The sequence below is a fragment of the Heteronotia binoei genome, chromosome 1, assembly GCF_032191835.1.
Source record: "Heteronotia binoei isolate CCM8104 ecotype False Entrance Well chromosome 1, APGP_CSIRO_Hbin_v1, whole genome shotgun sequence".
Lineage (NCBI taxonomy): Eukaryota > Metazoa > Chordata > Lepidosauria > Squamata > Gekkonidae > Heteronotia > Heteronotia binoei.
Genome location: NC_083223.1, coordinates 3,647,970 through 3,674,581, shown reverse-complemented (window position 1 = coordinate 3,674,581; position 26,612 = coordinate 3,647,970). Strand labels below are relative to the sequence as shown.

The 26,612-nt window shown below is 48.9% G+C and overlaps 1 protein-coding gene across 1 annotated transcript; it reads left to right on the top strand.

Annotated features, from left to right (window-relative positions):
- The first annotated feature begins 225 nt into the window (after nt 1–225).
- On the top strand, nt 226–26,413 carry LOC132585471 (serotriflin-like). The gene is made up of 7 exons (XM_060257403.1): nt 226–300; nt 4,732–4,872; nt 5,007–5,097; nt 10,986–11,131; nt 14,878–14,972; nt 18,102–18,190; nt 26,286–26,413. The coding sequence occupies exons 1-7, from the start codon at nt 226–228 to the stop codon at nt 26,411–26,413; spliced, it is 765 nt and encodes a 254-aa protein (XP_060113386.1).
- Nucleotides 26,414–26,612: the final 199 nt, after the last annotated feature.

The window sequence follows — 26,612 nt, the reverse complement described above, 5'->3', positions numbered from 1 at the left end:
CATGGCAGATTTGATCTGCCATAGCCTCCCCCACCCCTGTCCCCAGATCTAATGTGTGCATCCACATACACACATCTGACCCCCTCCCGCCCCATCCCGCCTGCCCTTTCCTCATCATAGGATGGGCAACGACCAGAACAAACAGCTGCTGGTACTTCCCAGTAGCAAACCGCTGAAGCGCGTGCATGGCACATTTCCCTGCTGTCTGAATGGTCAGAGCGCACCATGCACATGCCCCTGCACGTTCAGGAACAGTGCGAATGCTCCTTTAAATGCATGTACAGCCCGCACCTATTGCAGGTGCAGTGTGTTTGGAGTCTCTTCTTGGAGTGGCTTTTTGAAAGCCAAGAGACTGCCGGGGGCCAAATCCCGCGTGTGATTGCACCCGATGATTTATTTTCGGAACGGTGGCTCAGTAAAGAGTCTTCCATGCCAACACATTCACGCCAAAGAGCAAAAGTGGCGTTACATTCCCCAAACCAGGAAATCCCAGAACTCACCAGGAGAACTTAACTCGGTGGGATGTGCCAGCAGCTCGATCGCTCCATTTGGCAAAAGGAAGGCAGCGTGAGTTTAAGCACCCCCAACGTTTGGACTGTGTTCAAATGCGGCAACCAGACCACTATGAAAGACCAACCAAGCAAAAATCTCCAAAGGAAGTTCAGGAAGGAGAGCCAGTTTGGTGTAGTGGTTAAGTGTGCAGACTCTTATCTGGGAGAACCGGGTTTGATTCCCCACTCCTCCACTTGCACCTGCTGGAATGGCCTTGGGTCAGGCATGGCTCTCAAAGGAGTTGTCCTTGAAAGGGCAGCTGCTGTGAGAGCCCTCTCAGCCCCACCCACCTCACAGGGTGTCTGTTGTGGGGGAGGAAGGTAAAGGAGATTGTGGGCCGCTCTGAGCCTCTTCGGAGTGGAGGGCGGGATATAAATCCAATATCTTCTTCTTCTTCTTCTTCTTCTTCTTCTTCTTCTTCTTCTTCTTCTTCTTCTTCTTCTTCTTCTTCTTCTTCTTCTTCTTCTTCTTCTTCTTCTTCTCTAAGGGGCCAAAGGTTAAAAACATCAATAGCTATAGACAAAAGTATGTCAGTTTATTATAGGGCTACCAAGGATTCTCCTGCTCAGGAGGTTCTCAACCTCTGCCTACATCACTGGCGCAATGATCACACCCGGAAGTGACGTCGTCAGAATGGTGACGCGCATGCAGGGCCGCTCTATGGTTTTCCCGGACACTCTAGCCATTTGGGAGGGAAAACTCTATGGTACAATAGGAAGCAGGGGACATGGCAACTCTAGTTTATTACAAAATACGTATAGAAACGTAGGGGCTTGAATGAAGCCTCATAAAGTCATCTAAATGATGAACACACATGAAAGAACTGGAGCTTTTTTGGGGGGGGAGCAGGAGCTCCTTTGCATATTAGGCCACACACCTCTGATGTAGCCAATCTTCCTGGAGCTTACAGTAGGCCCTGTACGAAGAGCCCTGTAAGCTCTTGAAGGATTGGCTACAGGGGTGGAATTCTAGCAGGAGCTCCTTTGCATATTAGGCCACACACCCCTGATGTAGCCAATCCTCCTGGAGCTTACAGTAGGCCCTGTAAGAAGAGCCCTGTAAGCTCTTGAAGGATTGGCTACAGGGGTGGAATTCTAGCAGAAGCTCCTTTGCATATTAGGCCACACACCCCTGATGTAGCCAATCCTCCTGGAGCTTACAGTAGGCCCTGTACGAAGAGCCCTGTAAGCTCTTGGAGGATTGGCTACAGGGGTGGAATTCTAGCAGGAGCTCCTTTGCATATTAGGCCACACACCCCTGATGTAGCCAATCCTCCTGGAGCTTACAGTAGGCCCTGTAAGAAGAGCCCTGTAAGCTCTTGAAGGATTGGCTACAGGGGTGGAATTCTAGCAGAAGCTCCTTTGCATATTAGGCCACACACCCCTGATGTAGCCAATCCTCCTGGAGCTTACAGTAGGCCCTGTACGAAGAGCCCTATAAGCTCTTGGAGGATTGGCTACAGGGGTGGAATTCTAGCAGGAGCTCCTTGGCATATCAGGCCACACACCCCTGATGTAGCCAATCCTCCTAGAGCTTGCAGTAGGTCCAGTAAGAAGAGCCCTGTCAGCTCCAGGAGGATTGGCTACATCAGGGGTGTGTGGCCTGGCATGCTACAAAGAAAAAGCCCTGAAAGACCTGACACATTTCGGACTGCAGAGGCCTTCTTCAGAGGACAATTACAGCAAAGTCCCATTATACTTATAAATCACTAAGCGATTACTATAGGACCCAAAATGGAATGTTCCAATCTGGAAATGAATGACACAATTTTTTGAAAGGCCACGAATATATCTGGCCGTATGTCAGCGGCATTACATATACAGCAAATAATATTGCAAATATAGACCTTTCAGTTTCAGTCCTAAGAGTAAAATCCCCTTAACAGGGGCAGTATGCAGGCCTCATTTTGGGCAGGAGCTCACAGGAGCAGAGCTCTGGAACCTCTACATTTTCTTGTGCTCTTTCTTTCTTAATCCCTCCGCCCCCCCCCCCCAAAAAAAATGTTTCTGGGCTCCATTGTTCAAACCGCTTGTGAGAATTCTACTGAACTCTACAGTTTGACAAACTTTCTAATATTTTCCCTCACAGAAAAATGGGAAACGAACCAAAACATATCAAGCAGACAGATGGACATTTTCTTCACGCCACGGCAGTAGGGTTGCCAGCACCCTCTGCTCCCTGGTGGGGGACTTCTGGGAGACCCCGAAGTGACGTCATCACACCGTACACCCCCGTGTGCGGCCTCTTTAGGTGTTTCCAGGAAAACTATGGTTTTCCTGGACACTCTAGCCATTTGGGAGGGGAAAACTCTGTGGTACCATAGAGTTTCACCTCTCAAATGGCTAGAGCATCCAGGAAAACCATAGAGTTTTCCTGGAAATGCCTAGAGTGGTCACCGCCTGACATTGCCCGCGCGATAATGTCACTTCCGGGTCATGTCATTGTGCCGATGACATTGGGGGAGGTTCCCCCCACTGGCCCGATGTGGGTCGGTGGCTTGGGAACCTTCGGGGTGAGGGAACCCCTGCCCGGACTGGGGGGTTCCGGGCGGGGGTTCCCTACACTGCGGCCACGTAGGAGAATTATTTTAAAAGTACGAGGGGAGTAAGATTTTATGATGACAATTCGAATTCAAGAAGCATTTGAAGGTAGATGCTGAGCGGATATTATTTAGTCCACCTTCTGGTGACGTCAGGGGTGCGTGGTATATGCAAATGAGTTGTGCTAATGAGCTCCGGTGCCTCTTTTTCTACTAAATGACCCCTGTCAATATGTATCAGTCATATGTACTGAAAGACCAACACAAAACTACTGTGAGCCTCATCTGAATCATGCCAACAGAGATAAAAGGGCTTTTTTGGGTGGGGGTTTTTTTTAGCAGGAACGCACAGGGATGTGCTGGCTTGGTGAAAGGGTGTGTGGCCTAATATGCAAAGAAGTCCTTGCTGGGCTTTTTCTATTAAAAAAAATGCCCTGATAAAAACTATGGGCTGTCAAAGAAGCATTAGCTCAGTTCCTGATCACGATGGTCATTCTATAGCTGTAGGAAACGTTGGTGACACTGAGCGTACATCTTTCCACGCAGGTTATTTGCACTGAGTTTGATGCATTGAATTTGATGCAGAGCAAAGAACCCCCCCCCCTGCTTCCCCACAGCATTGCGGAGCATTCATGAATGCACCTCTCACTCTTTCCCCACATTTTCTCTGATCTTTCCCGAATCTGCTCAAGATGGAAAGATTGGAAAAGATGGCAGCAGAGGCCAGATGGTTGCTGTGTGACAAGGAAAATCTGGGGGAAATCAGCAATTTAATGGCATTATATCGACATACCGTTATAGCGATATTTGTATCAGGTTCCCTGATTTCTTTCTTTCTTTCTTTCTTTCTTTCTTTCTTTCTTTCTTTCTTTCTTTCTTTCTTTCTTTCTTTCTTTCTTTCTTTCTTTCTTTCTTTCTTTCTTTCTTTCTTTCTTCCTTCCTTCCTTCCTTCCTTCCTTCCTTCCTTCCTTCTTCCTTCCTTCCTTCTCTCCTTCCTTCCTTCCCTCCTTCCTTCCTTCTCTCCTTCCTTCCTTCCTCCTTCCTTCCTTCCTTCCTTCCTTCCTTCCTTTTCCCTCCCTCCTTCCTTCCTTCCTTCCCTCCTTCCTTCCTTCCCTCCTTCCTTCCTTCCTTCCTTCCTTCCTTCCTTCCTTCCTTCCTTCTCTCCTTCCTTCCTTCTCTCCTTCCTTCCTTCCTTCCTTCCTTCCTTCCTTCCTTCCTTCCTTCCTTCCTTCCTTCCTTCCTTCCTTCCTTCCTTCCTTCCTTCCTTCCCTCCCTCCCTCCCTCCTTCCTTCCTTCCTTCCTTCCTTCCTTCCTTCCTTCCTTCCTTCCTTCCTTCCTTCCTTCCTTCCTTCCTTCCTTCCTTTCTTTCTTCCTTCCTTCCTTCCTTCCCTCCCTCTAGCTCCTTTTCTTCCAGACGTATAGGGAACAAGGCATGTCTCCAAAAGGGAAAGGGTCTAGAGACTTACATTTTCTTTTTAAAAAATGGAAGGTGGCACATATCTTTTACATAGCAGTACCTAATGGTATGTCGAGACACAAGCTCTCTCCAGCATTATGACTTTGTGTTAGGCACACAGTAAACAGAAGTAGTACTGTTTTTCCACTCATAGAAATCTACAGCATAATTTGCTTCTTTTTAGGAAGAGGAGGAGGAGGAGGAGGAGGAGGAAGACGAGAATATCATGACTGAACTCTCTCCAGAGGCACAGAAGATCATTGTTGATCAACACAACGAAGTCAGGAGACAGGTTCAGCCCACTGCTTCCAATATGCTGAAAATGGTAAGATACGATTCTGGATGTGGTTGAAAGCAGGGCTTTTTTAGTGGCAGGAACTACAAAAAACTACATTGCCCCACAGTCGTGGTCATGGTCTGAATAACATTCGTTTCCTCCTTTTCCCCCCCTTTATGAAGGTATGGGACGACACAGTTGCTAAGAATGCTTACCAATGGGCAGAGCAATGCGTTCTGGCAAGCAGTCCAGACGACAGCCGAAAACTGTTTAGTAAGTAAAGTGAAGAGAAAGAATGGTTTCACAAATCACACAGCAAATCAACCATCCAACCACCTTGCCCCATGATATGGAAGGGTTTGCCAAACTTGTTTAACATAAGAGCCGCATAGAATAAATGCCAGATTTTTGACAGCTGCAAGACAGGAAGGAAGGGAGGGAGGGAGGGAGGGAAGAAGGAAGGGAGGAAGATAAGTGAGGGGAGGGAGAGGTGGGCAGAAAGCAACTTTAACTTTAAATCCTTTCTGCATGCTGCTAGCTGGCTTCTCCAAGCCAGCCAATAGGTTGGCGGGGGTTTCAATAGCCCCATATAGTTTCTGAGGCAGCACACGTTTTCCAATCTGTTTCTCAAATTGTGTGATGTACAGCACAATCAGGTCCAGGGGGGCAGCTGTGTTGGCCTGAAGCAGTAGAGCAAAGCAGGAGTCAAGCGCACCTCCGAGAACGACAGAGTTTTATTCAGAATGTCAGCTTTTGTGTGCTAGAAGCACACTTCGTCAGACAATAGCATGGAATGGCAAGCAGTCCTAAATACAGAGAAAGTGGACAGTGGAATAGTATGCAAAATCATGGAAATTTTTTTAGCAGATTAAAAAAATCACACGTTGGGGTCTGGTGATTGTCAGTTTGTGTCGACTGGGCTGAAACAACAAGAAGGCAATATAAGTTGGAATAGTAGCTTGATGCCTGTCAATAGGTGTGAAGTGCAATAAAGAAGAGTCTATTGTAATGTTAGCTCTGGGCTAAAATGAGGGCATTAGCTTCTCAAAGGTTTAATTTAAACATGTAACCAGTGGCAGACTGGCCAGGGGGTCAGCTTGCCCAATGGCATGGGCCCCTGATGAAGCGGCTCCCCTTAAACTTTAGACAATATGTTAAAAATGCTAATGCCCTTTTAGTAGCTTGAAAATATAATAGACATCCCAATATTACTACTGTAATGCCACTAAAATTTATGTTGCATTTTATTGTTGTTGTTATTGTTATTATTTGTTTATTTGAGGGGGTTAGATAAAAATATGGAGCAGAGGTCCATCAGTGGCTATTAGCCACAGTGTGTGTGTGTGTGTGTATGATTTTTTTGGCCACTGTATGACACAGAGTGTTGGACTGGATGGGCCATTGGCCTGATCCAACAGGGCTTCCCTTATGTTCTTATGTGACACAGAGTGTTGGACTGGATGGGCCACTGGCCTGATCCAACATGGCTTCTCTTATGTTCTTATGTGACACAGAGTGTTGGACTGGATGGGCCATTGGCCTGATCCAACAGGGCTTCTCTTATGTTCTTATGTGACACAGAGTGTTGGACTGGATGGGCCACTGGCCTGATCCAACATGGCTTCTCTTATGTTCTTATGTGACACAGAGTGTTGGACTGGATGGGCCATTGGCCTGATCCAACATGGCTTCTCTTATGTTCTTATGTGACACAGAGTGTTGGACTGGATGGGCCATTGGCCTGATCCAACATGGCTTCTCTTATGTTCTTATGTGACACAGAGTGTTGGACTGGATGGGCCATTGGCCTGATCCAACATGGCTTCTCTTATGTTCTTATGAGTGCTGGACTGGATGGGCCATTGGCCTGATCCAACATGGCTTCTCTTATGTTCTTCTGAGTGCTGGGCTGGATGGGCCATTGGCCTGATCCAACAGGGCTTCTCTTATGTTCTTATGAATGTTGGACTGGATGGGCCATTGGCCTGATCCAACAGGGCTTCTCTTATGTTCTTATGTGACACAGTGTTGGACTGGATGGGCCACTGGCCTGATCCAACATGGCTTCTCTTATGTTCTTATGAGTGCTGGACTGGATGGGCCATTGGCCTGATCCAACATGGCTTCTCTTATGTTCTTCTGAGTGCTGGGCTGGATGGGCCATTGGCCTGATCCAACAGGGCTTCTCTTATGTTCTTATGTGACACAGAGTGCTGGACTGGATGGGCCATTGGCCTGATCCAACAGGGCTTCTCTTATGTTCTTATGTGACACAGAGTGTTGGACTGGATGGGCCACTGGCCTGATCCAACATGGCTTCTCTTATGTTCTTATGTGACACAGAGTGTTGGACTGGATGGGCCATTGGCCTGATCCAACATGGCTTCTCTTATGTTCTTATGTGACACAGAGTGTTGGACTGGATGGGCCACTGGCCTGATCCAACATGGCTTCTCTTATGTTCTTATGTGACACAGAGTGTTGGACTGGATGGGCCATTGGCCTGATCCAACATGGCTTCTCTTATGTTCTTATGAGTGCTGGACTGGATGGGCCATTGGCCTGATCCAACATGGCTTCTCTTATGTTCTTCTGAGTGCTGGGCTGGATGGGCCATTGGCCTGATCCAACAGGGCTTCTCTTATGTTCTTATGAATGTTGGACTGGATGGGCCATTGGCCTGATCCAACAGGGCTTCTCTTATGTTCTTCTGAGTGCTGGGCTGGATGGGCCATTGGCCTGATCCAACAGGGCTTCTCTTATGTTCTTATGAGTGTTGGACTGGATGGGCCATTGGCCTGATCCAACAGGGCTTCTCTTATGTTCTTATGAGTGCTGGGCTGGATGGGCCATTGGCCTGATCCAACAGGGTTTCTCTTATGTTCTTATGAGTGTTGGACTGGATGGGCCATTGGCCTGATCCAACATGGCTTCTCTTATGTTCTTATGTGACACAGTGTTGGACTGGATGGGCCATTGGCCTGATCCAACAGGGCTTCTCTTATGTGACACAGAGTGTTGGACTGGATGGGCCATTGGCCTGATCCAACATGGCTTCTCTTATGTTCTTCTGAGTGCTGGGCTGGATGGGCCATTGGCCTGATCCAACAGGGCTTCTCTTATGTTCTTATGAGTGTTGGACTGGATGGGCCATTGGCCTGATCCAACAGGGCTTCTCTTATGTTCTTATGAGTGTTGGATTGGATGGGCTATTGGCCTGATCCAACATGGCTTCTCTTATGTTCTTATGAGTGCTGGGCTGGATGGGCCAATGGCCTGATCCAACAGGGCTTCTCTTATGTTCTTATGAGTGTTGGACTGGATTGGCTATTGGCCTGATCCAACATGGCTTCTCTTATGTGCTTATGTTCTTATTTATATTCTGCCCATTCCCCCATTGGGGGCTTAGAGTGGAGTACAGCAAATAGAAATAAAATCACAACCAATTACAACATTCATCAAAGTGCAGCAAGATGATTCAGCAAGAGGGCATGACAGCAAGGTGCATAGCACAAAATAGTACCGCAATATAGCATCACAGGGCAGTAGAGCAGAAGAGCAGTAGGGGGGAAGGCCAACCGACTGATAAATAGATGCCCGCTGCCTCATCCAAAGACCTGGCGGAACAGCTCCGTTTTGAAGGCCCTACGAAAGGCCAGCAAGCCAGGTAGGGTTGCCAGCCTCCAGATGGGGCCTGGGGATCTCCCGCTTTTCCAACTGATCTCCAGCTGGCAGAGATCAGCTCCCCCGGAGAAAATGCAATCTGGATTTCCATTTAGTATCTATTGTATACTCCCAGTAGTATGTACAATAGATGTACACTGTAATTACTAAAATATACATACATTTATTTTGCAAATGTTTCAATTGTACCTTTTGCCCCACTTCTGTATATTTGAAAATTTTATTTCTTACAAAAATTAAATGATAGCCTTAGAGTTGTGGGTGGGCCCCCTTTGTCTCCTGGCAACCAGTATTTTTGGACCCCGTCTGCCACTGTACGTAGATATGAATATATGAAGCTGCCTTAGATTGAATCAGACCCTCGGTCCATCAAAGTCAGTATTGTCTTCTCAGACTGGCAGCGGCTCTCCAGGGTCTCAAGTTGAGGTTTTTCACGCCTACTTGCCTGGACCCTTTTTAGTTGGAGATGCCGGGGATTGAACCTGGGACCTTCTGCTTCCCAAGCAGATGCTCTACCACTGAGCCACCGTCCCTCCCCTTACGTAACGCACATTGAAACATCATTCTAGTCAGGTCTCTGGACATTTTCTTGCAGGCCTAAAAGATGGCACAGAGGGGAGCCAACCGGATCTCTTTCTTGATGCAATTGGGAAACCAGCTTATCTCTCTCCCGAATAGGGGAGGGACGATGGCAGAGCATCTGCTTGGTAAGCAGAAGGTCCCAGGTTCAATCCCCAGCATTTCCAACTCAAAAGGGTCTAGGGTTGCCAATCCCCAGGTGGGGGCAGGGGATCCCCCGGTTTGGAGACCCCCCCCCCCGCTTCAGGGTCGTCAGAAAGCGGGGGGAGGGGAGGGGAACTCTGTTATTCCCTATGGAGATTTATTCCCATAGAAAATCATGGAGAATTGATCTGTGGGTATCTGGGGCTCTGGGGGCCCCCTGTTTTTTGAGGTAGAGGCATCAAATTTTCAGTATAGCATCTAGTGCCTCTCCCCAGAATACCCCCCAAGTTTCAAAAAGATTGTACCAGTGGGTCCAATTCTATGAGCCCCAAAAGAAGGTACCCCTATCCTTCATTATTTCCTATAGAAGGAAGGCATTGAAAAGGTGTGCTGTCCCTTTAAATGTGATGGCCAGAACTCCCTTTGGAGTTCAATTATGCTTGTCACAGCCTTGATCTTGGCTCCACCCCCAAAGTCTCCTGGCTCCATCCCCAAAGTCCCCAGATATTTCTTAAATTGGACTTGGCAACCCTAAAAGGGTCCAGGCAAATAGGCGTGAAAAACCTCAGCTTGAGACCCTGGAGAGCCATGAATGGGGCTGTGGCTCAGTGGTAGAGCATCTGCTTGGGAAGCAGAAGGTCCCAGGTTCAATCCCTAGCATCTCCAACTAAAAAGGGTCCAGGCAAATAGGCATGAAAAACCTCAGCTAGACATCCTGGAGAGCCGCTGCCAGTCTGAGTAGACAATACTGACTTTGATGGACAGAGGGTCTGATTCAGTCTAAGGCAGCTTCATATATTCATATGTTCATCTAAACACAATGGAAATAGGAGTACGTTCCCTGACAGACTGGTTTCCACATTCCCAGGGCCTTTTTTTTGTAGCAGGAACTCCTTTGCATATTAGGCCATGCCCCCCTGGTGTAGCCCATTCTCCAAGAGCTTACAGGGCTTTTAGTAGAGGGCCTACTGTAAACTCCAGGAGGATTGGCTGCATTGCAGTGTGTGACCTAATATGCAAAGGAGTTTCTGCTACAAAAACAAAGCCATGCACATTCCTAAATTTAATCTACATCATAACGAGAGATTAATCTGCACATTTAGCAGGAACAAGGCATGTTTTCATGACTTTATTCCCCAGGGAAGTTGAGCTTAATATGAAAGCTATTCTTGAATATGTATCATGGAGAAAAGATTAAAAGGATAGCTAAGTCTAAACATATTCATCAAGTGCTCCTGCACAATCCAGTTCTGTAACAAAGTAGGCATTGAGGAATAGACATTTCCTTGGATATATCCAGTGCTGTATCAAACACACACTGTTGACTTAATATCTAGTCTTAAATTTCACTGCATCCCTCAATTTTGGTAATCTTGGGGCTAATGTCCACAGTGGAATGAATGTTTGGGTCAATTTAGTGTTGGTGTAGTGGTTGTGTGTGGACTCTTACCTGGGAGAATCAGGTTTGATTCCCCACTCCTCCGCTTGCACCTGCTGGAATGGCCTTGGGTCAGCCAGAGCTCTCGCAGAGCTTTTGCCTGAAAGGGCAGCTTCTGTGAGAGCTCTCTCAGCACCACCCACCTCACAGGGTGCCTGTTGTGGGGGGAGTAAGATAAAGGAGATTGTGAGCCGCTCTGAGATTCGGCGTGGATATAAATCCAATATCCCGCTCCTCATCTTCTTAATTTCACGGAATTCATCAGTTTTGACGTTGGATCCTTAGAAGCGGCTATATTTCTACTTTTTTTTTACAGACACATCGTGCGGCGAGACTATATTTCACTCCAATCGTGTCACAATGTGGCCCGAGATCATCAACCTCTGGATGAATGGAAAAGAATATTTCAAGTATGGTGTTGGGGCGACTGACCCCAGAAAAAACATATTTGCCTACACTCAGGTATGAACCCAGCAAAGGTCCTCCGACAGATCAAGCTGTCTCCTCTCCAACCCCGCCCCCCCAGACTGAAATAGGTTTAGAAAATCAACTTCATCCAATAATGCTTGGAGCAGGGGTGGCCAAAGCTGCTTAACGTAAGAGCCACAGAAAATAAATGTCAGATGTTTGAGAGCCGCAGCACGGGAAGGAAGGAAGGAAGGAAGGAAGGAAGGAAGGAAGGAAGGAAGGAAGGAAGGAAGGAAGGAAGGAAGGAAGGAAGGAAGGAAGGAAGGAAGGAAGGAAGGAAGGCAAAGCAATGAAGGGAGTAGGGAAGGAGGGGTGGAAAGAAAGCAACTTTAATTTTGGATGCATGTTCCAAACTACCAGCTGTCTTGGAGAAGTGATTTAGAGAGAGGAATGCCTTCTCCAAGCCAGTCGATGAGGGCTTCAAGAGCGACACAATATGTGTGAAAGAGCCACATGTGGCTCCCGAGCCACCGTTTGGCCACTCCTAACCTAGAGTTATAGAGCCAGTTTGTAGCCAGTTTGGTGTAGTGGTTAAGTGTGCAGACTCTTATCTGGGAGAACCGGGTTTGATTCCCCACTCCTCCACTTGCAGCTGCTGGAATGGCCTTGGGTCAGCCAGAGCTCTCTTATCTGGGAGAACCGGGTTGGATTCCCCACTCCTCCACTTGCACCTGCTGGAATGGCCTTGGGTCAGCCAGAGCTCTCTTATCTGGGAGAACCAGGTTTGATTCCCCACTCCTCCACTTGCACCTGCTGGAATGGCCTTGGGTCAGCCAGAGCTCTCTTATCTGTGAGAACCGGGTTTGATTCCCCACTCCTCCACTTGCAGCTGCTGGCATGGCCTTGGGTCAGCCAGAGCTCTCTTATCTGGGAGAACCGGGTTGGATTCCCCACTCCTCCACTTGCAGCTGCTGGAATGGCCTTGGGTCAGCCAGAGCTCTCTTATCTGGGAGAACCGGGTTGGATTCCCCACTCCTCCACTTGCAGCTGCTGGAATGGCCTTGGGTCAGCCAGAGCTCTCTTATCTGGGAGAACCAGGTTTGATTCCCCACTCCTCCACTTGCACCTGCTGGAATGGCCTTGGGTCAGCCAGAGCTCTCTTATCTGTGAGAACCGGGTTTGATTCCCCACTCCTCCACTTGCAGCTGCTGGAATGGCCTTGGGTCAGCCAGAGCTCTCTAATCTGTGAGAACCGGGTTTGATTCCTCACTCCTCCACTTGCACCTGCTGGAATGGCCTTTGGTCAGCCAGAGCTCTCTTATCTGGTAGAACCGGGTTTGATTCCCCCCTCCTCCACTTGCACCTGCTGGAATGGCCTTGGGTCAGCCAGAGCTCTCCTATCTGGGAGAACCGGGCTTGATTCCCCACTCCTCCACTTGCACCTGCTGGAATGGCCTTGGGTTAGCCATAGCTATCTTATCTGGGAGAACCGGGTTTGATTCCCCACTCCTCCACTGGCACCTGCTGGAATGGCCTTGGGTCAGCCAGAGCTCTCTTATCTGGTAGAACCGGGTTTGATTCCCCCCTCCTCCACTTGCAGCTGCTGGAATAGCCTTGGGTCAACCATGGCTATCACCAGGACTTTTTTGGTAGGAAAAAGTCCAGCAGGAACTTATTTGCATATTAGGCTTCGCCCTCTGACATCACCATTGTATTGCACAGGGCTTTTTTATTTTAAAGCCCAACAGGAATTCATTTGCATATTAGGGAGAAGAGGAGAAGGTAAAGGGAGGAGAAGATAAAGGAGATTGTGAGCTGCTTTGAGACTCTGAGTGGAGGACAGAATATAAATCCAATGTCTTCTTCTAAGGAGATATTTGCCACAGGCCAAGTCAGACCTTGCCCCGTTCATTGATCCATTCAATGGTCACTTGCAGATTGGACTACTGCTACGGTTGCCAATCCCCAGTTTGGGGCAGGGGACCCCCTGCTTTGGAGGCCCTCCCGCCACTTTAGGGTTGTCAGAAAGCAGGAAGGAGGGGAGGAAAAGTCCCCTGAGCACTCCATTATTCCCTATGGAGACAGATCCCCTTAGAGCAGGGGTGGCCAACGGTAGCTCTCCAAATTTTTTTTTGTCTACAACTCCCATCACCCCCAGCCAGCATGGTGAATGGCTGGGGCTGATGGAAGTTGTAGGCAAAAAAAAAATCTGGAGAGCTACCGTTGGCCACCCCTGCCTTAGAGTATGATGGAGAATTGATCCTTGGGTATCTGTGGCTCTACAGGAGTTGTTTTTTGAAGCAGAGGCACAAAATTTTCCACATAACATCTGGTGCCTCTCTTAAAAAAACAACAACTCCCAAGCTTAAAAAAGAATGGACCAGGGGGTTCACTTCTATGAGCCCCCCCAAAAGGTGCCCCCGTCATTATTTCCAGTGGAGGGAAGGCATTTAAAAGGAGCATGGTCCCTTGAAACGTGATGGGCCAGAACTTCATTCAGAGTTCAATCGTACTGGTCACACCCTTGCTCCTGGATAGTTAGTACACGTTTGGAGTGTTTTAATGGTGATATGGTGGTATGGTGATAGCCACGTATTTTAATGGCAATATTTATTTTAATATTTTAATGGCAATGTTTTAATGGTAATAGTGGTATGGCGATAGCCACGTATTTTAATATTTTAATGGTAATAGCTATATTATTTGTTTTTATGTTGTTTTTACTTTGTTAGTTTTAATGTTGTAAGTTGCCAGGAGACCCTTTGGGTGAGTGCCGACTAAAAAAATAATCTAATAAATAGGGTTCAGGTAGCCGGCTCAAGGTTGGCTCAACCTTCCTTTTTTTTGAGGTCAGTAAAACGAGTGCCCAGTTTGCTGGGGGGAAAGTGTAGATGACTGGGGAAGGCAATGGCAAACCACCCCGTAAAACGTCTGCTGTGAAAACGTTGTGAAAGCAGCGTCACCCCAGAGTCGGAAACGACTGCTGCTTGCACAGGGGACCTTTCCTTTCCTTTCTCTAGACTCAGCCTTCCATCCTTCCAAGGTTGGTCAAATGAGTCCCCAGCTTTCTGGGGGGAAAGTGTAGATGACTGGGGAAGGCAATGGCAAACCACCCCGTAAAAAGTCTGCCGTGAAAACGTTGTGAAAGCAACGTCACCCCAGAGTCGGAAACGACTGGTGCTTGCACAGGGGACCTTTCCTTTCCTTTCTCTAGACTCAGTCTTCCATCCTTCTGAGGTTGATCAAATGAGTACCCGGCTTGCTGGGGGGAAAGTGTAGATGACTGGGGAAGGCAATGGCAAACCACCCTGTAAACTACATCAAACTACATCTTAAATGGGCGGCCCTGCAGACTCCTCTCCTATCCAGGAAGTGGGGAGGAGTCAGCAGTAGCAGGGTCGCCCTTTCAGGATGCTGGTCCTGACAGATTGCGAGCGAGGCCCCATGGAGTGGTTTTACCCACTGAACGAGTGATCCGCGAGGGGGGGAGCTTTGACAGCCAGTTCCGACACTGAAATCAACATAGGGTGGGGAAGGGAGGGGGAGGAGGAGAAGGCATGGTGGGAAGGAGGTGCAGGGGGCACGGAGATGTGGGGGGGAGGCGTAGGGGTGTTTTTTGGGGGGTGCCAGGCAGCGAGTCTGCCTAGGGCACCATGGGGCATTGGGCCGCCCCTACCTGTCCCGACAAGGTCTGATTTATGTCAGTTCCAGCCCTCATCACTAATGAGTTCCACACCCCTGATAGAGAATAGTTTAGAGTCCCCTTCTTTAATGCTGTTTTCCCCCTCTTACATTCACAGCTTATTTGGTATAACTCCTACAGGATTGGATGTGCAGTTGCGTATTGCCCCGAAATTACTTTCCCTTTTGTGTACGTATGCCACTACTGCCCAGGGTAAGTCTAAACTCTGCATAAAATGTTCTCAATCCACTCTGTTCTGAAGGTCTACAGCCACAGAGACTCACACAGATGTGTCCCAGAGCTGCTCTGTCTATACTAAGGGAAGAGAAACAGATCCAGGTACTCAAAGGAAAGCACTGGCCAATCTGCTGGCCAAGAAGAGGAATGGAGTTACTCTTGTGGGAGGGGGAAAACTGCTTTTCGCTTGTTGCTCCATACCCCATAACAACGCTGACTGTTTAACTGACCGATTCCTCACTAAGCAGTTGCACTACCCCTTGGCTTCTGCTTTCCCCAGCTCCAGAAATCAATTCCCCACCAGTTGCTGTGCAAGTGAAATTTGATTTGCATCTCCTTCCAATTTCCCTCGCGGCTTCTGGATCTCTAAAAAAGAAGAGCAGGAAGCCGCGAGGGAAATTGGAGTAAGCCGAAAATCAAAATGCGCCTGCACAGCGAGTGGTGGGGAATTGATTGCTTGAGAATGGGGAAAGCAGAAGTCTAAGGGCAGAGCAACTGCTAGTGAGGAATCGGTCAATTAGATTTTATCCCAAACCAAAGCAGATACTGCATAGCTGGGCAGATTAAGCTATAAAAGATTCCCTAATGTGTATGACTGAGCCCCATGGCACAGAGTGGTAAAGCTGCAGTACTGCAATCCTAAACTCTGCTCACGACCTGGGTTCGATCCCAGCAGAAAGGTTCAGGTAGCCGGCTCGAGGTTGGCTCATCCTTCCTTCTTTCTGAGGTCAGTAAAACGAGTACCCAGTTTGCTGGGGGGAAAGTGTAGATGACTGGGGAAGGCAATAGCAAACCACCCCGTAAACTACATCAAACATTAACTACTACTACATCAAACTGGCTCACCAAACTGGGAGGGAGGGAGGGAAAAAGCCAGAGCTTCCTGTGCCCAGTTCCCTGGATCCCACGGGAAAAATACAAAGAAAGCATCTTTAAGACCGAGTGCTAATGTCTTAAGCATGTTTTATTTTAAGCTTGTTTTAAAAAAATAAAAATCTTTAGCCATGGAGGAAGGTGCGGGGAGGCAGAGCTTGCTTTGCCAGGCTCTCTCAATCGCACAGCAGAGCTACTCAGCCAAACCTCTCTTCCTTCTATTGGCTGAGGGTCCTCCCCCTTCTTGGGAAGGAAAGAGCCAGAGTTTCCTTTGCCCAGTTCTCTGGATCCCATGGGAGAAACGCAAAGAATGCACCTTTATGACCAATGAGTGCTAATTTTTTAAGCATGTTTTAAGTTGGTAAAAAATTAAACCTTTAATTGTGTTTGTGTCCTTTATAAAGTTTGTATCTCTGCTGAAAAGGTAAAGGTAGTCCCCTATGCAAGCACCAGTCGTTTTTGACTCTGGGGTGACGTTGCTTTCACAACGTTTTCACGGCAAACTTTTTACGGGATGGTTTGCCATTGCCTTCTCCAGTCATCTACACTTTCCCCCCAGCAAGCTACCTAATCTTAAATAGGTACACATATGGCCCGGCCCAATGTGGCCCGGCCCAACAAGGTGTCATTTATGTCAGATCCGGCCCTCCTAACAAATGAGTTTCTCACCCCTGTTATATAGTGTATAGATTGCCGTGTACATCTGCTACAATTACATGCATGAAAATCTTTTCCTGCAAGTGATATGCAGTATTTTTTTTAAAAATCAAGTGAGAAAATAATTTGCACTGAGTCAACACTCTCAAGCTATGTAACTCTGCAATTGGAAGAACCAGTTTGGTGTAGTGGTTAAGTGTGTGGACTCTTATCTGGGAGAACCGGGTTCCCACTCCTCCACTTGCACCTGCTGCAATGGCCTTGGGTCAGCCATAGCTCTGGCAGAGGTTCTCCTTGATAGGGCAGCTGCTGTGAGAGCCCTCTCAGCCCCACTCGCCTCACAGGGTGTCTGTTGTGGGGGGAGAAGATATAGGAGATTGTAAGCCGCTCTGAGTCTCTGATTCAGAGAGAAGGGTGGGGTACAAATCTGCAATTCTTCTTCTTCAACTCTTGCACGGAAGTCAGTCCCACTGGACTGAACATACCTGAACAGGATATTGAATGGGCCAATTTGGGATTGTTTCCCAAGCTATGCCAGTCAGTCCCCATTTTATTTTTATAAATAACTGTATTGTGAAATATGTTGTCGATGGCTTTCCACGGCTGGAGTTCATTAGTTGTTGTAGATTTTCCTGGCTGTAGGGTCGTGGCCAGGGCTGGTGCGTGGGAGTAGGCAAAGTAGGCAATTGCCTAGGGCGCCACCTGGCCTAGAGGACGCCTCCCTCCCTGATGCATGACTCTGGCTCCTGACCACTGTCCCCTTGTCCTCTCCCATCACCGAGCTGCCCTCAACAAAGCCAAGCCACCCCGCTCTCCCCAATGTGTGACTTGGCCTCCCACCTCATCCTATCCTGCCACCCTCCTTCCTAACATGGCCGGCAAGCACTTATTCTCACATTTTTTTATAACATCACTTTAAAAAAAATTAAAAATCAGTAAATTAAAAATGTGAAAAGTTTCAAGTTTGGCGCTCTTCAATATCCCTATATTTTTAAATAATAGGTGGGGGGCACTAGTGGGTGATTTGCGTAGGGTGCCAGAAAGCCTCGCACCGACCCTGGCCGTGGCCTTGGCATTGTGAGACCTGACGTTTCGCCAGCGACTGTGACTGGCATCCTCAGAGGTGTGACTGAGAAAACTGGAGTTCTCTCTGAGTCAAATTGAGAAGAAGTTGGTAGGCAGGTCATTGATATCTCCTCAGACAGGTGGGGTAGGGCTGAGTCATTATCTTGTGGGAGCTTCCTGGGCTGTGACATGTTAATGGAGGAGCTTACCTGAAAGGGGTTCTTTTCTATATGGATTGGCTACTGAAATTCTAATCTTATCTGTAGTGCTGTTGTAAGTTGTTAGGGCATTTTGTGTTTTTCAGGACTGGAAGCCAAGCCCTATTCATTTTTAAACTGTGAAATTTTAAATTGTGAAATTGTTGTCAGTTGCTAACTGTTTTATCACTATGGTTTAAATCTGTTGTAATACGACCCTGAGCGGAATAGATATTAATAAAATTAAATAATAAAATAAAGTAAACAATAAAATTTGGATGCTAACATGTACTGCGTTGTTCATCGATTTCAGAGGGAACCTCATGAACCAAATTCCAAAACCCTACAAAGAAGGCCCACCTTGTGGAGACTGCCCTAACAACTGTGAGGATAAACTCTGCAGTAAGTTACTTTCAATACAATCACCTTCTCTTGATAATAGATCCAAGTGGCAGCCATGCTGGTCTGTAGAACAAAGTAGGAATCAAGTGTCACCTTTAAGACCAACAATGTTTTATTCAGAATATAAGCTTTTGTATGCATGAGGGGATGGGGTACAGTGGGCTGAGAGGGGATGGGGTACAGTGGGCTGAAATACATGTTGCTGGTGGGTTACGACCTGAGATCCCAGCAAAAGCTGGGTTCAGGTAGCCGGCTTGAGGCTGACTCAGCCTTCCATCCTTCCGAGGTTGGTGAAATGAGTCCCCAGCTTGCTGGAGGGAAAGTGTAGATGACTGAGGAAGACAATGGCAAACCACCCCGTAAAAAAGTCTGCCATGAAAACATTGTGAAAGCAACGTCACCCCAGAGTTGGAAACAACTGGTGCTTGCACAGGGGACTACCTATATCATCTATCTATCTATCTATCTATCTATCTATCTATCTATCTATCTATCTATCTATCTATCTATCTATCTATCTATCTATCTATCTATCTATCTATCTATCTATCTATCTATCTATCTAATTAGGATCAAATGGCAGAATAGTGTAATAAATTGGAAGACCATTTGGTCTGGATAGCAATAAGAGGTAACAAAGGTTGCCTGTTAATTGCTGTTGATGCAAGTCTAGGTAAAACAAAAGGACATGTATTTTGTAGTCCTCTTGTTCACCTAATTTAGGTGGACTAGATTTGCATCAACAGCAATTAACAGGCAACTTTCATTACCTTTTATTGCTATCCAGAATCAATGGCCTTCCAGTTTATTACACTATTCTGCCATTTGATCCTAACTTTGTATCAGTTTACACTCAACCCACCAGCTATATGCATTTCAGCCCGCTGTACCTATCCCCTTGTCTGAAGAAGTATGCGTGCATACGAAAGCTTACATTCTGGATAAAACTTGGTTGGTCTTAAAGGTGCCACTTGACTCCCACTTTGTTCTCTTGATAATGTCACTCCTCTTCTAATGTAGTCACAATATATTCAGCAAGTGATGACAGAATCGGTGGCAGATCTTGCCATCCCATTCTTCTTTGTAGACTTATTGCTGCCCAATGTTATTGTTATGATGCGATATTTGCTTTGCAATTGTTTGATGAGAGAATTCCACAGTTTCAGTTCATAAAAGTTAGGAAACCCCACAGTTTGGCCATTTCCAGGGGGGGGGGGGGGGTTGAGCAGGAATGCACAGGAACGCAGTTCTGGCTGTCTTGGTGTCCAGGGGTATGGCCTAGTATGCAAATGAATTCTTGCTTGGCTTTTTCTACAAAATGCCCTATGTGAAACAATGGTGACATCAGGGGGTGTGGCCTAATATGCAAATGAGGCCCTGCTGGGCCTTTTCTTTCTGCACGTCAGATGAATAGGATTTTTGTTTGTGTGTGTTGTTGCTCAAGGGCTGTGATCACAAACACAAAATAATGCACTTTCAATCCACTTTCAATGCGCTTTTCAACTGGATTTTACTCTGTGAACTGGCCAAATCCAATTGGAAAGTGCATTGAAAGTGAATTCAAAGTGCATTATTTAGAGGGTCTGATCGCAGCCAAGGAATGCAGTGTGGTATTCCTTGAAGGCAGCGGTGGAATTCTAGCAGGAGCTCCTTTGCATATTAGGCCACACCTTCCTGATGTAGCCAATCCTCCAAGAGTCTACAGAAAAGAACCTTGTAAGCTCTTGGAGGATTGGCTACATCAGGGGTGTGTGGTCTAATATGCAAAGGAGCTCCTGCTAGAATTCCACTCCTACTTGAAGGCTTCCCATCCAAACACTACCCAGGGCCAACCCTGTTTAGCTTCTGGGATCTGACAAGATCAGGCTTACCTGGCTTTCCAAATTAAGGTCTGACCCGAATGGATCGCTATTTTTCTGAGAGACAGCCAGGGGCTGCTTTGTAGAAAAATAGGTGGCTGAGCTCATTAGCATATCTCATTAGTATATGCCACCCCCCTCCCAGCCAAAAGCAACTTGATGGAAGAAAGGAGAGCCCCGGGCAAGCGAAGCCTCCTTGGACTGGGTAGAGATCCAGCCAGCCCAAGCAGACCTCGTTTGCCTGGGGCTCTCCTGGGCTGCCCCCCCCCCCAGTCAAAAGGCAAGGAAGCCACCCGAAATCACATAAGAAGTGGAGAAAGGGTGGGGTGGGCTTCTCCAGGGGTTAATGGGGACTGCTGGGGGCGTGGCAAAGCCCCTGGTGGCTGGCTGGCTGCCCGCTCTCCTAATCTAGGGATTGTTATGCAGCTGCACCTACTATTCATTGGACAAGGTAGGTGGGGAGGAGGAGGAGGGGGAACCGTCAGAAAGGTTCAGGAGCTGCGCTCCTGTGAGCTCCTGCTGAATTTAAGGCCTGGAGACAGTGATATTATCAAAGATCCAGAGGAGTCAGACGTATAAATCTGTTGCTGAAAAATAGTCAAGAGCCCAGTAGCACCTTTAAGACGAACTAATTTCATTGTAGCCTAAGCTTTTGAGAAACACAGTGCTCTGCGTCAGATGCAGAGGAGTTAGCTGTGGTAGTCTGTTCTGCAAACTCGGAATGAGCCCAGTAGCACTTTTTATTGAAGCGCAAGCTTTCGAGAAACGCAGCTTCCGACATTGGATGCATGGAGGATGCATTACCCTCCACCCATGTGACAAAGAGAGCTGTGTTTTCTCGAAAGTCTATGCTACGATAAAATGTGCTCACCATCAAGGTGCCACTGGACTCTTTTCGGCATTATCAAGACAGAGATGACTTACGGCGACCCCTGCTGGGGGTTTCATGTCAAGACATGTTCAGAGGTGGTTTGCCATTGGCTGCTTGCCTCTGAGTCACAGCCAGGGGATTCCGGGGAAGTCTCCCATCCAATTACTAGCTAGGGCTGACCCTGCTTAGATTCCAAGATCTGAGGAGATCAGACTATTCAGGTCATGGCAAAATGAAGTCTGGGAGAGTTACCAACCTTCCTACTGGGGCTTTTTTTTTTTTTTGGTAGCAGAACTCCTTTGTATACGAGGCCACACACCCCTGATGTAGCCAATCCTCCAAAAGCTTAAAGGACTCTTACCACAGGGTCCTTCATTGGGAGGGAGGGGGGGGGGTAAGGGCTGGCCCAAAAGCACATGGCGCCCCAGAAAGACTTACTGCCTGCGCACTCCCAGGCAAACCCCCTCTAATTTTTCCTGTGGTGCTGCAATGCAGCGGCACATTTCGCTCCACTCTGCCTGCCCCCACCACCCGGTGCACTCAGATGCCAGCCTTGTGTTTACCGGATTCAGGGGGCTTCAGAATAGTGCTCTCTTAATAGAGAGCAGAACGAGGCTTCGCTCTCCCCTCCCTTCCTGTTCTCTCAGAAAGAGGCTTCGCTCTCACTCCTGCATTCCTTTTTTCTCAGAAAGAGGCTTCACTCTCACTCCTCCCTTCCTGTTCTCCCAGGAAGAGGCTTCGCTCTCCCCTCCCTTCTTGTTCCCTCAGGAAGAGGCTTCGCTCTCCCCTCCCTTCCTGTTCTCTCAGGAAGAGGCTTCCCTCTCCCCTCCCTTCTTGTTCCCTCAGGAAGAGGCTTCGCTCTCCCCTCCCTTCCTGTTCTCTCAGGAAGAGGCTTCCCTCTCCCCTCCCTTCCTGTTCTCTCAGGGAGAGGGTTCGCTCTCACTCCTCCCTTCCTGTTCTCTCAGGAAGAGGCTTCACTCTTCCCTCCCTTCCTGTTATCTCAGGAAGAGGCTTCGCTCTCCCCTCCCTTCCTGTTCTCTCAGGAAGAGGTTTCGCTCTCACTCCTCCTTTCCTGTTCTCTCAGGAAGAGACTTCACTCTCCTCTTCCTTCCTGTTCTCTCAGGAAGAGGCTTCGCTCTCACTCCTCCCTTCCTGTTTTCTCAGGGAGAGGCTTCGCTCTTCCCTCTCTTCCTGTTCTCTCAGGAAGAGGCTTCGCTCTCACTCCTCCCTTCCTGTTCTCTCAGGAAGCGGCTTCGCTCTCACTCCTTCCTTCCTGTTCCAGAAGGGAGCGGTGAGAGCGAAGCCTCTTCCTGAGAGACGGGTCTATTTTGAAGGCTGGTGTCATTACTCTGATCACAGGGAGGGAGGAAAAGGTGGCCTACTTGCCGCTCCTACCCCCCCCCCCCCCCAAAGAGGCTTTGCTCTCATTCCTCCCTTCCTGTTCTCTCAGGATGAGGCTTCACTCTCACTCCTCCCTTCCTATTCTCTCAGGGAGATTCTTCACTCTCACTCCTCCCTTCCTGATCTCTCAGGAAGAGGCTTCACTCTACCGTCCCTTCCTTTTCTCTCAGGAAGAGGCTTCGCTCTCACTCCTCCCTTCCTGTTCTCTCAGGAAGCGGCTTCGTTCTCACTCCTGCATTCCTGTTCTCTCAGGAAGAGGCTTCGCACTCCCCTCCCTTCCTGTTCTCTCAGGAAGAGGCTTCGCTCTCACTCCTCCCTTCCTGTTTTCTCAGGGAGAGGCTTCGCTCTTCCCTCTCTTCCTGTTCTCTCAGGAAGAGGCTTCGCTCTCACTCCTCCCTTCCTGTTCTCTCAGGAAGCGGCTTCGCTCTCACTCCTTCCTTCCTGTTCCAGAAGGGAGCGGTGAGAGCGAAGCCTCTTCCTGAGAGACGGGTCTATTTTGAAGGCTGGTGTCATTACTCTGATCACAGGGAGGGAGGAAAAGGTGGCCTACTTGCCGCTCCTACCCCCCCCCCCCCCGAAGAGGCTTTGCTCTCATTCCTCCCTTCCTGATCTCTCAGGAAGAGGCTTCACTCTACCGTCCCTTCCTTTTCTCTCAGGAAGAGGCTTTGCTCTCACTCCTCCCTTCCTGTTCTCTCAGGAAGCGGCTTCGTTCTCACTCCTGCATTCCTGTTCTCTCAGGAAGAGGCTTCGCACTCCCCTCCCTTCCTGTTCTCTCAGGAAGAGGCTTCGCTCTCACTCCTCCCTTCCTGTTCTCTCAGGAAGAGGCTTCACTCTTCCCTCCCTTCCTGTTCTCTCAGGAAGGTGCTTCGCTCTCATCCCCCTTCCTGTTCTCTCAGGAAGAGGCTTTGCTCTCACTCCTCCCTTCCTGATCTCTCAGGGAGAGGGTTCACTCTCACTCCTGCATTCCTGTTCTCTCAGGAAGAGGCTTCGCATTCCCCTCCCTTCCTGTTCTCTCAGGAAGAGGGTTCGCTTTCACTCCTCCCTTCCTGTTCTCTCAGGAAGAGGCTTCACTCTTCCCTCCCTTCCTGTTATCTCAGGAAGAGGCTTCGCTCTCCCCTCCCTTCCTGTTCTCTCAGGAAGAGGTTTCGCTCTCACTCCTCCTTTCCTGTTCTCTCAGGAAGAGGCTTCACTCTCCTCTTCCTTCCTGTTCTCTCAGGAAGAGGCTTCGCTCTCACTCCTCCCTTCCTGTTTTCTCAGGGAGAGGCTTCGCTCTTCCCTCCCTTCCTGTTCTCTCAGGAAGAGGCTTCGCTCTCACTCCTCCCTTCCTGTTCTCTCAGGAAGCGGCTTCGCTCTCACTCCTTCCTTCCTGTTCCAGAAGGGAGCGGTGAGAGCGAAGCCTCTTCCTGAGAGACGGGTCTATTTTGAAGGCTGGTGTCATTACTCTGATCACAGGGAGGGAGGAAAAGGTGGCCTACTTGCCGCTCCTACCCCCCCCCCCCCGAAGAGGCTTTGCTCTCATTCCTCCCTTCCTGATCTCTCAGGAAGAGGCTTCACTCTACCGTCCCTTCCTTTTCTCTCAGGAAGAGGCTTCGCTCTCACTCCTCCCTTCCTGTTCTCTCAGGAAGCGGCTTCGTTCTCACTCCTGCATTCCTGTTCTCTCAGGAAGAGGCTTCGCACTCCCCTCCCTTCCTGTTCTCTCAGGAAGAGGCTTCGCTCTCACTCCTCCCTTCCTGTTCTCTCAGGAAGAGGCTTCACTCTTCCCTCCCTTCCTGTTCTCTCAGGAAGGTGCTTCGCTCTCATCCCCCTTCCTGTTCTCTCAGGAAGAGGCTTCGCTCTCATCCCCCTTCCTGTTCTCTCAGGAAGAGGCTTCACTCTCCCCGCCCTTCCTGTTCTCTCAGGAAGATGCTTCGCTCTCCCCTCCCTTCCTGTTCTCTCAGGAAGAGGCTTCGCTCTCCCCTCCCTTCCTGTTCTCTCAGGAAGAGGCTTCGCTCTCCCCTCCCTTCCTGTTCTCTCAGGAAGAGGCTTCGGTCTCACTCCTCCATTCCTGTTCTCTCAGGAAGAGGCTTCGGTCTCACTCCTGCATTCCTGTTCTTTCAGGAACAGGCTTCGCTTTCCCCTCCCTTTCTGTTCTCTCAGGAAGAGGCTTCGCACTCCCCTCCCTTCCTGTTCTATCAGGAAGAGGCTTCACTCTTCCCTCCCTTCCTGTTATCTCAGGAAGAGGTTTCGCTCTCCCCTCCCTTCCTGTTCTCTCAGGAAGAGGCTTCGCTCTCACTCCTCCCTTCCTGTTATCTCAGGAAGAGGCTTCAGTCTCCCCTCCCTTCCTGTTCGCTCAGGAAGAGGCTTCACTCTCACTCCTCCTTTCCTGTTATCTCAGGAAGAGGCTTCGCTTTCACTCTTCCCTTCCTGTTCTCTCTGGAAGAGGCTTCGCTCTCTCCTCCCTTCCTGTTCTCTCAGGAAGAGGCTTCGCTCTCACTCTTCCTTTCCTGTTCTCTCAGGAAGAGGCTTCGCTCTTCCCTCCCTTCTCGTTCTCTCAGGAAGAGGCTTCACTCTCACTCCTGCGTTCCTGTTCTCTCAGGAAGAGGCTTCGCTTTCCCCTCCCTTCCTGTTCTCTCAGGAAGAGCCTTCGCTCTCACTCCTCCCTTCCTGTTCCCTCAGGAAGCGGCTTCGCTCTCACTCCTTCCTTTCTGTTCCAGAAAGGAGGGGTGAGAGCAAAGCCTCTTCCTGAGAGACGGGTCTATTGTGAAGGCTGGTGTCATTACTCTGATCACAGGGAGGGAGCAGAAAGTGGCCTACGTGCCTCTCCCCCCCCCCCGAAGAGGCTTCGCTCTCACTCCTCCCTTCCTGTTCTCTCAGGATGAGGCCTCACTCTCACTCCTCCCTTCCTGTTCTCTCAGGGAGAGGCTTCACTCTCACTCCTCCCTTTCTGATCTCTCAGGAAGAGGGTTCACTCTCCCCTCCCTTCCTTTCTCTCTGGAAGAGGCTTCGCTCTCACTCCTGCGTTCCTGTTCTCTCAGGAAGAGGCTTCGCTCTCCCCTCCCTTCCTGTTCTCTCAGGAAGAGGCTTCACTCTTCCCTCCCTTCCTGTTATCTCAGGAAGAGGCTTCGCTCTCCACTCCTTTCCTGTTCTCTCAGGAAGAGGCTTCGCTCTCACTCCTCCTTTCCTGTTCTCTCAGAAAGAGGCTTTGCTCTTCCCTCACTTCCTGTTTTCTCAGGAAGAGGCTTTGCTCTCACTCCTCCCTTCCTGTTCTCTCAGGAAGCGGCTTTGCTCTCACTCCTTCCTTCCTGTTCCAGAAGGGAGGGGTGAGAGCGAAGCTTCTACCTGAGAGACGGGTCTATTGTGATGGCTGGTGTCATTACTCTGAGCACAGGGAGGGAGTGGAAGGTGGCCTACTTGCCGGTCCTGTCCCACCCCCCACTCATAGTAGCGACACCAACCTTGTACTTACTTACTTCGGCTAGCATCGCAATAGACTCGTCTCTCAGGAAGAGGCTTTGCTCTCACCCCTCCCTTCTAGAACAGGAAGGGAAGGGGGAACGAAGCCTCATTCTGCTCTCTATGAAGAGAACAGTATTCTGATGCCCCCTGAAGTTGGAAAGCATGAGGCTGTCATCTGAGCACTTCGGGAGGGGGGCGCCGGGAGGGGGGCAGGGAGAGGTGACCTGCCCATGCCAATGTGGAGGTGGTGGCCTCCCCACCACCCCTACCTATCTGTCCCAGGGCAATTAGGCATTTGTCTTGGGTTCCAGTAGGGGGGAGAGCCCAGTTTGGCGCTCCCCACCTAGCGCCCTAGGCAAATGCCAAATTTACCTCGTGGGCGAGCTGGCCCTGGGAGTGGGGTGCAGCCTAATATGCAAAGGAGTTCCTGCTACCAAAAAAAAGCCCTGCCCCCTACCCCCATCTCTTTATATACTGGCTGGTTCTCTGTCTTTCCTATCTAATTTCCTGTTAATTCGGTTCCTTTCAGCCAACCCCTGTAAGTATATGGATATTATTCTCAACTGCAAGGAGATGGTGCAAACCTTCTCGTGCCGGAAGAAAATGGTGCGCAGAGGTTGCAAAGCCACCTGTAGATGCGAAACGGAGATTATATAAAGTGCACATGGACATCATGAGAGCAGTCCCAAGATATGTGTTGATGCGTCAAAGAGCTTAGCAATTCAGCGTCAAAAAGGACTTCCAATATGTATCACTTAAAAGAGGTCAAATATTAGCCGGCGTGTGTTTATGTAAAAAATTATGAAACCTTGCCAAAAGTGATTGTTCTGCTTTAGAAAATGTTTTAAATGCTTCA

What these genes read in the sequence shown, in the direction of transcription:
- LOC132585471 (XM_060257403.1), top strand. Translation starts at nt 226, where the DNA reads ATGCACATGCCCCTGCACGTTCAGGAACAGTGCGAATGCTCCTTTAAA. An exon ending in CGACAGCCGAAAACTGTTTA is followed by an intron (nt 5,098 to 10,985) that starts GTAAGTAAAGTG and finishes TTTTTTTTACAG; the next exon opens with ACACATCGTGCGGCGAGACT. An exon ending in GTATGCCACTACTGCCCAGG is followed by an intron (nt 14,973 to 18,101) that starts GTAAGTCTAAAC and finishes CATCGATTTCAG; the next exon opens with AGGGAACCTCATGAACCAAA.